General features: G+C 40.2%; 1 protein-coding gene across 3 annotated transcripts in view; it reads right to left on the bottom strand.

Moving 5' to 3' along the window:
* Positions 1–1060: 1060 nt before the first annotated feature.
* LOC147460793 (uncharacterized) overlaps positions 1061–10479 on the bottom strand; it is a 31161-nt gene continuing 21742 nt past the window's right edge. Inside the window, exons 5-11 of one of the 3 annotated variants that reach the window (XR_015187528.1) lie at positions 7023–7091; positions 5746–5847; positions 5583–5660; positions 4713–4757; positions 4557–4625; positions 1718–1780; positions 1421–1555 (exon numbers count right to left, since the gene is read on the bottom strand). Coding sequence is in view for 2 of the 3 variants with exons in the window: in XM_086508494.1 (XP_086364620.1) it covers positions 1424–1555; positions 1718–1780; positions 4713–4757; positions 5583–5660; positions 5746–5847; positions 7023–7091 (489 nt within the window). In the remaining variant the exon portion in view is untranslated. Of the gene's footprint in view, positions 1556–1717; positions 1781–4556; positions 4626–4712; positions 4758–5582; positions 5661–5745; positions 5848–7022; positions 7092–10479 lie in introns of all 3 variants that reach the window. The other 2 variants (XM_086508494.1, XM_086508495.1) reach the window with 2 other exon arrangements.

Below are 10479 nucleotides of genomic sequence, written 5' to 3'. Positions count from 1 at the left end.
AAGTGATACTAGCTGGACTAATGGAATTATCACAATGCAGAAAGCATTCAAACACCAAGTTATCAATGGAAGCTGTAAGTGAGAACCATCATCACGGTTTTGTTCTTTCTTGCCAAACAAAACTCATAGCTTCACATCTTTAATAAGATTTCAATTTGAAGAGTATTTATCTCGAGTGAATCATGTGGTGTTAAACTCAGAACAGACCTACTTTTCAAACAATGAAGAAGAGACGTGCAAAACAATACTAGACATTCAATAATGTTTGACACCGCATACATAGGGTACTATAAAAGCTTCTCAATGAAAAACTCATGAAGCCCTCAATAGATTTCATCAAAGAAAATGAGTTTTTTCCCCATGAAAAGCTCACGATGCATTTAGGAATCATCAGAGTGAGTGCATGTAAGAAAAGACGCACAAGTCCTTGGTCCTTTTTAGTAAAAAACTTTGACAAAATCAATTGCAATAGGACTTTTAGTTAAGCCAAAAAAGCTAGTCATCACTATGGCCATGCCCTTTGGCAAGGCGAAAAATAGCACTTTCGAAAATGAAGACATTACAAGAAATTACAATTTCTATATTTGAATCCAATTTGCCACATAAGATCAGAATTGTAAGATGGCAATGAGCACCAGCATAGATCAAACCCTAATGACATACTTGATATAGAAAAGGCATCACCTCCAACATGCATATACTGACTATATGCCGACATTGTTGTCGGTCCTTAATGATATATGAAGGAGTGTTGTCTTTGCATGTCAGCTCATAACTCATTAGGCCACAAGTGCTTTCTATCACCCAAGTGTGAAAGATTGGTTTTCTCAGTTCCCTCTTGATTAAGAGATCTTGAGTTCAAGACTCGTCAGGTAGACCTATAAGGTCTCTTGGGATCGTTCCTACAACGTTACAACTTTTCTTCTTCTTCTTCATTTTCCAATAAACCCTTCTTCCTGCATTTACAAGGCTTGCCCCTAGCTTAAAAAAGAGCAAACAGACAAAGACACACAACCACGCCTCGCCAAAAACAGACAGTTTAAATATCGGAAACGCATCGACCAACTCAACAACTTCCACAAAGATATTGAGAAAGGGAAAATCGTCAAAACTCCCTGGACCTTTCTACAAATTCTCAAAATATCATCCTGCAAATTTCAAAGATTCCCAAGATACCCCTCTCATGCTTGATATTCATGTATTTTAGGAATCTTTAAAATTGAGGGGTATTTTAAGAATTTTCACAAATAACAGGGGTATTTTGGTGCTTTTTCAGCGAAGAAAATCCCCCAGATTCATAGAAAAACCAGGGATCGAATTTTCAGAAACAATCACTTGAGAGGAAAACCCCCAGATACAAAAAATCACTCAGCTGGTTGGGTGATACGAGCTCTCTAATCATACAACAAGACTCTCTTGAAACTCAGAAAACAGCTCTTTCCCGTGTGAACCTAACAATGTATTTGTACACAGTTACAGGCTTATCTAGATTTAGTATATCAATGTTTGCTAAGCTCTCTTGAACCACAGGGTACATGGACACTCTTTGAAAAGCCTGCATAAACAAACTAAAGTTTAGCTGTGCAATATATCGGCAAGGATCACAACCAAACAAGCAGAGTCATTGTAATGCACCACCTCATTTCATACATGGAATTAAAAAAAACCATAGAGTTAAACCATCAAAAATTAATGGTGAATGGACAGGTATGCAAACCTCTATGTCGGAGACAGTTTCATTGGTGGGATCCCATCTATATCGAGTTTGGTTCTGACTCGCCTACACAAGCATAAGACAATCAGTACAACTCAGCTTGGTCCGTACAAAACACGAAGGTCATCAAAATAGTAAAGCAACCAAGAACAGGCCAGCCCATCATGGTCCCATTGGAGCATTGAAACACCTAGAGAAATAGCTGCATTCTTTATTGGAGGTGAATAATGAATCACTCTCCCTTCAAAAAAACAAGGGATGAAGCCTTGACATCATTCCAGTAACAAAAGATGGCAGTGCCCATATCATAACTGACACAGGCCATTCAAATTCTAGGGGGTAGCAGTTTCCAAACAACAATAACACCAGTAAATACTCTGTAATTAATATTGTCCATTATAGATTACTAGAAGTGAACAAAGCAAAGACATATGAACACGTTTTCAGAAGCTAAGTATAACAATGCAGTACACTGGATTCAACCCTCAGGTTAACATATACTTCTTTTGAGTCTCTGAGCTATCGAAGCACCTGGAAAAACGTTGTGTCTCATGCCATCCAGGTCAAAGCATAACAAGATTGTTCTACCAAAGTCTGTCAATCAGTACATGTCATCAATTTGAGCAACCCGAAACTGTAGACTCTGTGTTCTACAATACTTGATCGTGCAACTACATGAAGGCTGCTCCTCTGTAATGGTGTCAAAATTGTCTTGCATATAATGCAGCCTGTAGCAGCTTGAGAAATAGCTGCATTCTTTATTGGAGGTGAATAATGAATCACTCTCCCTTCAAAAAAACAAGGGATGAAGCCTTGACATCATTCCAGTAACAAAAGATGGCAGTGCCCATATCATAACTGACACAGGCCATTCAAATTCTAGGGGGTAGCAGTTTCCAAACAACAATAACACCAGTAAATACTCTGTAATTAATATTGTCCATTATAGATTACTAGAAGTGAACAAAGCAAAGACATATGAACACGTTTTCAGAAGCTAAGTATAACAATGCAGTACACTGGATTCAACCCTCAGGTTAACATATACTTCTTTTGAGTCTCTGAGCTATCGAAGCACCTGGAAAAACGTTGTGTCTCATGCCATCCAGGTCAAAGCATAACAAGATTGTTCTACCAAAGTCTGTCAATCAGTACATGTCATCAATTTGAGCAACCCGAAACTGTAGACTCTGTGTTCTACAATACTTGATCGTGCAACTACATGAAGGCTGCTCCTCTGTAATGGTGTCAAAATTGTCTTGCATATAATGCAGCCTGTAGCAGCTTGAGAATAAAAGAGTTAAGCAGCATGTCAATCCTAATCCAACATCCGCTTAACCACTTGAGAATACGACAGTTATCAGCCTCAGTATGTAGCATGGTGGACATGTCCATCCAAATACAGCATCCGGTTAGCCATATTTTATATGAGTACGCAAGGAAAAACAGGAAGCTTAGTTCTTATCCTCTGTTCCAAATGAATATGGTGTATTGTGCTTGAGATCTACAAATAGGATTGAACATGCATTGATTTTGGAAGTAAACATGCAAAAATCTATCTCATGCAATAGAGCGGTGTTTCCACCCCATCTTGAGTGTTGACATCATAGTTGCACGAAACGCCGTTTCGCACCCATCCAAAACGGAGAAAAATTTCTCAACGTTTTTGGATTTCAGAAACGCGTTTCGGAGCAGTTGATTTTTGGGGGTCTTTTATTAGGCAAAATAGTGTAGCTTTTTGACACTGCGATTCAGATTTCTGCTGCGCAGCAACTCGCTCCGTATACTCTAATACTCCCCACCACGCACACAAGATTCCTGATTCAAGATGAATTTCAGAAATTCAGGGGTGGGGCTGAGGGCAAATTTCAGAATTTCAGCGGCCAGGGCTTCAAAAATTTGCAAATTGCGGCAGCTTGCAAGTTCTACATAATGGTTAATGAGAATTTTTCAGTATTATTAGTTTTCAATACATGCTGTACCGAACATGTCTTTACAATAAACTATCTAGTCTATTTATATATTTATTTACATTCCCGTTTTGTGTTTTCCCGTTTCCTCCCAGGCACGAAACTTGGTCTCTCCCGTTTCCAGCCGATTCCCCGTTTGTGAAACTCCTGGCAACTATGGTTGACATTTGTTACCACCCCACAACTTTTACGCATCCTTTGTATGATGAATGGATAGTTGTTGGGTCTAAATCAACTGTGCCAGCAACATGTGCTCATTCTCATCCTTATTCTTTGAGTTCTATAGGGAGACCTTAGCAAGAACCTTCCTACTATCCAGTACTCTCTGAGCAAGAGCTCTTAGGTGACCTGCTTAAAATGCTTAATTCTATAAATAACTTCACCTCATCAAGAACTTAATCAGTTGTGAGATCACAGAGCCAACTGGGACTTTTGAGCCCCATCTATGTATCTCTTTTGCCACTCTTTCTTTGCTACTTCTGAAACCCAAGACAAGTTTAACATTCTAATTTTCTTCAGCATCAAGGCAGGTATAAGCCTAAGCCTTGCTGCTTGTACATTGAGAGGCAAAATAAAAAATAGAGACCAACAAACCAGCATCTATATCTTTGTAAAAGCTTTGAATTCCAGCATCCTAGTTCAAATCATGTCAAACTATAACAGCTGGAAAGAACTTTGCTTTTTGCGGACATCTTAGGTTAATAGCACCTTGATATAAAAGCTTCTCATTTATGTACGGCTCAGCTCAAAAAAAACTACCAAAGTTCTGATGTGTGCGGCCTTAACCAGATAGAGAATCTTGACAAGAATGTGGGAAACAAGTTGAACTTGGTTTACTGAAAATGACTAGCACAAGAGGCTGTAATTCAGACCAATTCATAAGCCTGGTTGGAGGGCATAATATTTAGGTGTTGGCATGACGCTTGTTAAAAAGCAGATACCTGCCAATTTTTTGGAGCCACACATGAGCAACAGTAAGCAAAGTAGGACAAAACCCATGGCTCGAGTTAGAAAGCAATTATACTCACCTTTATTGTTGGAGGACCACCTTCAATTCTGTTATTGTCAAATATCTGCAAAAAGAAAAAAGATTTACAATAGAGTGATAGAATTGACACCTATAATGGAGGAAAACAGCGAATACAAGCAAACAGGAGTAAATAGCTGAACTTCAGCTCTGAAAACCTGCTAAATGAATTAGAAAATTAATACAAGAAAACTTCACGGCATCAACACCGTCTTTGAAACATTTTGATAAAAAGTCATCAAACGGCTGCCTTCAGAGTAAGCCAAACACTTTCCAGAGCAGGTCCAAGCAGAAACGGAGCCAGCTTGCCATAATTAAAAGAATAGATCGGTAACGAAGGGAACATCAAAGCGGCAGCAACATAACTGAAGCAAATTTCCCTTCAGAAATCATAATTGAAATGCCCAGGTAAGAAGTAAACATATGCATGCTTGTGACAAAGACATCCAATCACCATTTGCACCAGGTCACAATCAGAGATTTACAATACACTTCACTTATTTACTTACGGCTCTGTACTCCTTCACAAGTACCCTTCAATCACTTCCATTCATCAAATCTTCACCCTCAACAACAACAACAGAAATAACTTACAAAGATTTTTATTTTTTTTTTAAATCATGTCTAAAGAGCGGGCAGATCTTGAGTCAGGTTACCTCAACATTCTGCAGGGTTACATGAACATTTTCGAGAAATAACACTCTACCTATCTAGAAAGCTAAACCATCAAACAGAAAAGCACGGCTAAATGTTCTCTTCAAAATCCTCCCACAAGAGGGATACAGCCAAATTTTGATAACTACAACCAATTTGCAATGTAAGAGACCCAGATTCTGAAACGGAATCTTAAATCACAGAGAGCAGTAGAAACCTGTTGTGAATATTCAGATGTATCGAATTGACCAGGCCCGGAAAGAGAAGATGAACGCTTCGTCACAACATTCTGAACCTGTGAAAGGCAAAAGGGAGTTAACTATCAAAAGAAGACAACCCATCCACCGGGAACTACTATGTCTCAATGCTAGAAAGAAAACCTTTAATCCCCCTCGTAAGACAAGAGTAAGGCGATCTGGCTGATCAGGAGACCAAACACCATGATCCACAACATTACTTCCCACAGTTGATTCTACAAGAGACTGTTTGTGGAACAGCTTTTAGTGATGGTGAAGCGTAAAAGTTCAATATTTGAACATAAATATTTAATTTTAACACTCGAAAGGTATTAATGCTTGAACCTAACATGTGGAACCCTAAAAAACCCCTTTGTATTGCATGAATTTATTAAACTTAAGGTAACCTGTGAAGGCATCTATCAACTATGTATTTTTTCGGAAAGATGAAACCCAGTTGTGGGGAAAACAAGAGGGAGCATGGTGATGTCATGAAGACCAAAAACATCAACTGCTAGAATTGGGTGAGATAAAACATAAATATTAAACCCCACTACAATGCAATGAGCATGAAATATCAAAGTAAATTATGAAAATGTGAATGAAGATACCTAAAAGTTCTTCCACAAAAGGAAGCCATGACAAAGACAATGGAGTTTATGATCCTTTCACTCTAGATAGGTCATAGGCCAACTACCGTCTTTGCAAGCCTTACATGCTTGAGGAAACACAACTGCTTGTGTTTTGGCGCATAAAGGAAATGTACCTAGAAACAACAAAAATCTGCAAAACATGCGCCCTCAGAATTTGCCACGGGTTGAAATCAAGATGGCCGAAAAAGTTAAGATGTGAATAGTTATGGTCTCAGTTTTCCAAACTTGCTAGCTCACAATCAATAATTAAACACACGATTGTTTCTAATGTAACATCTTTATGCTGTGATAGCATTGCAGAGAAGACATCACATTGTTTTGTTTTGACTAGTTGGGAAGGCCTTGTATTCTTCCCAATGAGGTTCACCGTTCTTTATGGTGTTTGGTAGGCTCAACTCCTACACAATCGAAAAGAATGCACTATGATGTATTGGATGCTTCCAAGGTGTAAGGGATATATTGGACTACTATAGAGGTCAAGAACATTGAAGTCAACCAGCACTTTTCCAACATGATGTGTGCAGTTAACTTGATACAACTATAATTTCACAGCGAAGAGAAGTATATAAAAAGTTTTGACATAATTAATCATTCGTGCACCATGGATATATCAAGTCGATAAATAGCTATTTATGAAGCCCCTTGCCACTATACACAGTGCGCACACTATAATGAATGAACAGTGTATCCACTACAAAACAGGCATCCAGATGCAAAACTTTCACCAATTGGCTTGTATCTCACAAATAACGAAGTTCAGCTACATACCAGTGTTGTGAAAAGTCGATCACCAATGACATACTTTTCAAAGGGAATAAAGCGAGCCTTGTACGTCACCTGCTTGATTCCTTTCAAAACGTTCATATGTAAGTTCAAGTGTCAAACAATGTCTCCATTGAATAAGCTCAAGAAGCATCAAACAGAAGCAACCTTTTGACTGGAAAGCAGCTTTTACATCAAAAATAATAGTGGAGCTGGTTTTATACACCCTAACAACAGTGCCACTCCATAGTGATCTCTTAAAAGTCTTCTGAACAACACAGAGTTAGTCGTCCTCAACTATGTATAAAGAGGAAAGGTGACACATTGCATCAGATCCACTTAGTGCACTAAACACCATTCCAAAATAGTTGCTTACCCTATTTGGTGCTTGACAGAACGTAGCTACTGCAAGCATGTAATTTAAACTAGTAGCCATACACCATTTCACAATTGTATACAACACTATTTGGTGCTTGAGAAGGAAAGATTTGCCACAAGCATGTAAAACATTGTATACATACAAAGATCATTATACAGAATGAAAACAAGAAACAATTAAAGACTCAAAAGTTTGACTTCCTTAAACGTTGTTCTTTACCCAACCTATATGTAAGGTTGTAATCCTCAACTAAGAAGAGAAAATCCTTAAGTTGGGGTTCTATCATTTATTTTGCATCATCATCAAGAGTAGTTCTTAAACTTAACTAGTTACTTACACAAAACTTTACTGCTACGAAGGAGGTTATCTTCATGTCGCAAGATGACTTCTGATTGAGTGTGTTTTGTCAAATTTAAGAGGATATTCATGTATAGGCTCTGTAGAAGGAATTCCCTTATATGGCTTTTGTCACGTGCACATTGCACTTGAGCCAAGTGGACGAGCTACTGCTACATGTCAACGTCACTCTTAGTTAGGGATCCAGCTTGGCACTTTGTGAGCCTCTAGAATGACATGCATGATCAAGTAGGTCAATAGTTGCATACCCTCACTTGCACAGTACAGTCATTAAGTCATTTAAGCATATAGGTATATGAACAGCCTCTAAAGTCAGTTAAATTAATTTATTAGTAAATGACACCCATTTTTATTAGTAGTCGTAGGGAAAATTTGGCATTGCTTGACCTCCACCTTTTGCACTATATAGAAAAGCCCTTGGCTCGCTCTTTAGAGATCAAATCAAAACCCACTACTCGCAAGGGCAACAAGCGCCCACAGCACCTCAGCACCCTAGCGTTTGCAGATTGCATCAGTTCAGTCCAATGTTTTTGAAACAAATCAGCCCAGCGTTTTTGCACCACATTAGCCTTAGCTTTTGCATCATATCAAAAATCAGTATGAAGCATTCAGTATTCAGCATTTATCCATTGTACCAGCATTGTGCAAAGTAATCTAAAGCATGTACTTGCTCTGGCAACAGAGCAAGGGGGTCCTTGAGGATGGTTGGTACCCAACATGTGGTGTCGTCTCTCTTCTCTCTCTGCCTCTCTTTCATTGTGTTCAATTTCTTTCAAGTGAAGTAAAGTAACCTTGTGTTCGTGCAAAGTACTAAAACTAAGCTAAAAATCCTTAAACCCTTCCGCTGCACCTGACAGCTTTAACAAGCTAACATGGAAGGCATTATGTATTTTCCAATGGGATGGAAGATGAGGCTTATAAGCCGTATCATTAATTTTTCCCTAAATCTGAAATGATCCATAATAACGGCGAGCTAGCTTTACATAGATTTTTTTATGTCCAATTTTCTCACCTTGCCAGTTCTTACCGTTGGGTGTTGCAGTCGAGCGTTTGGAGACTTTAGTAAAACCCAATCACTAGCTATGGATCTGAGACCACGAGGTGCTCATCTACAGTTAACTTTTGTTTATGCTAAGAGTAGCTTATGTGCATGATTTGCACCCTACATTTCAAAGAGTTAAGGATGCCATCAAATTTAAATCTTGACAAGTTTAAATTACTCGAAAAATAATAAACAATCATTTTGATCACTAATAGATATTTTAGAGTGATGAAAATGAAAATTTGATGCTAGACAAATAATTTTCTCTCTAGCCTAGAGAGAAGAGATGTGACAGAGACTTGAGCTTCCCCTTTAGCTAGAGGAGCTCCATGAGGCCCTCAAAGCACTCCCCCGTGGTAGTTGTCCAGGGGAGGCTGGTTTGACTCCCAACTTTTTCTTGGAGTACTGGGACTTGCTTGATTCAAATGTTTCCAGCGCATTTCAATACGTTTTGCACACTGGCGAGATGCCTGACAGCATGAGTGAGGGCTTGATCTACGTGATTCCCAGGGAGGGAGGCTCCTTGGATGAGATTCGACAGTGGCGACCCATTACCATCCTCAACTCATCCTACAAAAATCTAGCAAAGGCTCTGAGCTTGAGGATCCAGTCACTATTAGAGAGCATTATACATGGGACTCAGACAGGTTTTGTCAAGATGCGTAGTATCCTTGACACCTCTTCACTTTTTGGGAGGCTCATGCCCTCGCGCGTCTCTGAGGAGAGGACTTGGTGATACTCCTTCTTGACTTTGAGAAGGCCTACGACAGAGTTGACTGGGACTTCCTAGAGGGCACTCTACGCAGGATGGGTTTCACAGATGCTTGGATCAGAGGTGTGTCAGCTCTTTACAGGCGTGCGCACAATCAGGTGCTCTTGGCAGGGGGACGAGGGGAGCGCTTCTTGCTCACGCGTTCTGTCAGACAGGGTTGCCCTCTTGCCCCCTTCCTCTTTGTGTTTTACGCTAAGGCGATGAGCAAATTCTTGACTTCTTAGCAGGTTGGCTTGCATGGTCTTGAGCTCCTTATTAGGGCAGATGAGCTTCTTGATGCTGAGTTTGCCGACGACTCAGCCTTGTACTTGGAGGGCCAAGAGAAAAATCTGCACAGGTGTGAGCACGCTCTTGAGGTGTTCTACTGTGCGTCAGGTGCACTAATCAACTCGAGGAAGACAGTTGCTTTCTGGGTTTGCAGTCCTCCTACACCTGATTGGTCACCAGGTGAGGGTTTCAGATGGATTCCCCCAGGGACTACAGATTGCTACTTGGGTTTGTCAGGTTGGCCTAGACTTGTCTCCTGAGCAACAAACTGCTCCCCTCCTCCTGTCCTTCAGGAGAAAGTTGCTACATTGAAGTTTGGCACGACTCTCTTTGACACGCAGAGTTGTAGTGGCCAACCAGGTGTTGTTGGCAAATGTGGTACATTACATCTTGCTGGATCTTCTCGAACTCTTGTATGAGCCAATTAGAGAGCCTGAACACGTACTTTCTTTGGTCAGGGTGCGACACTCAATTAGCCTGGGCCAACGTAGCTTGGCAGGTCATCACTCTACCATGTTCTTGGGGGGGGGGGGGGGGGGGGGGGGGGGGGGGGGATCATAGACCCAGCACAACAAAGCAAAGCCCTTCTTGGGAAGTTTGTTGTCAGAGGACTGCTTCCAAGGGAGGAGCCCTAGGAGTTATTGCT

The sequence above is a fragment of the Adiantum capillus-veneris genome, chromosome 3 (genome assembly GCF_014529385.1).
Source record: "Adiantum capillus-veneris isolate H3 chromosome 3, ASM1452938v2, whole genome shotgun sequence".
In the NCBI taxonomy this organism is placed as follows: domain Eukaryota; kingdom Viridiplantae; phylum Streptophyta; class Polypodiopsida; order Polypodiales; family Pteridaceae; genus Adiantum; species Adiantum capillus-veneris.
Note: the sequence above shows the minus strand (reverse complement) of the source record. Positions and strands in the feature narration are given on the sequence as shown.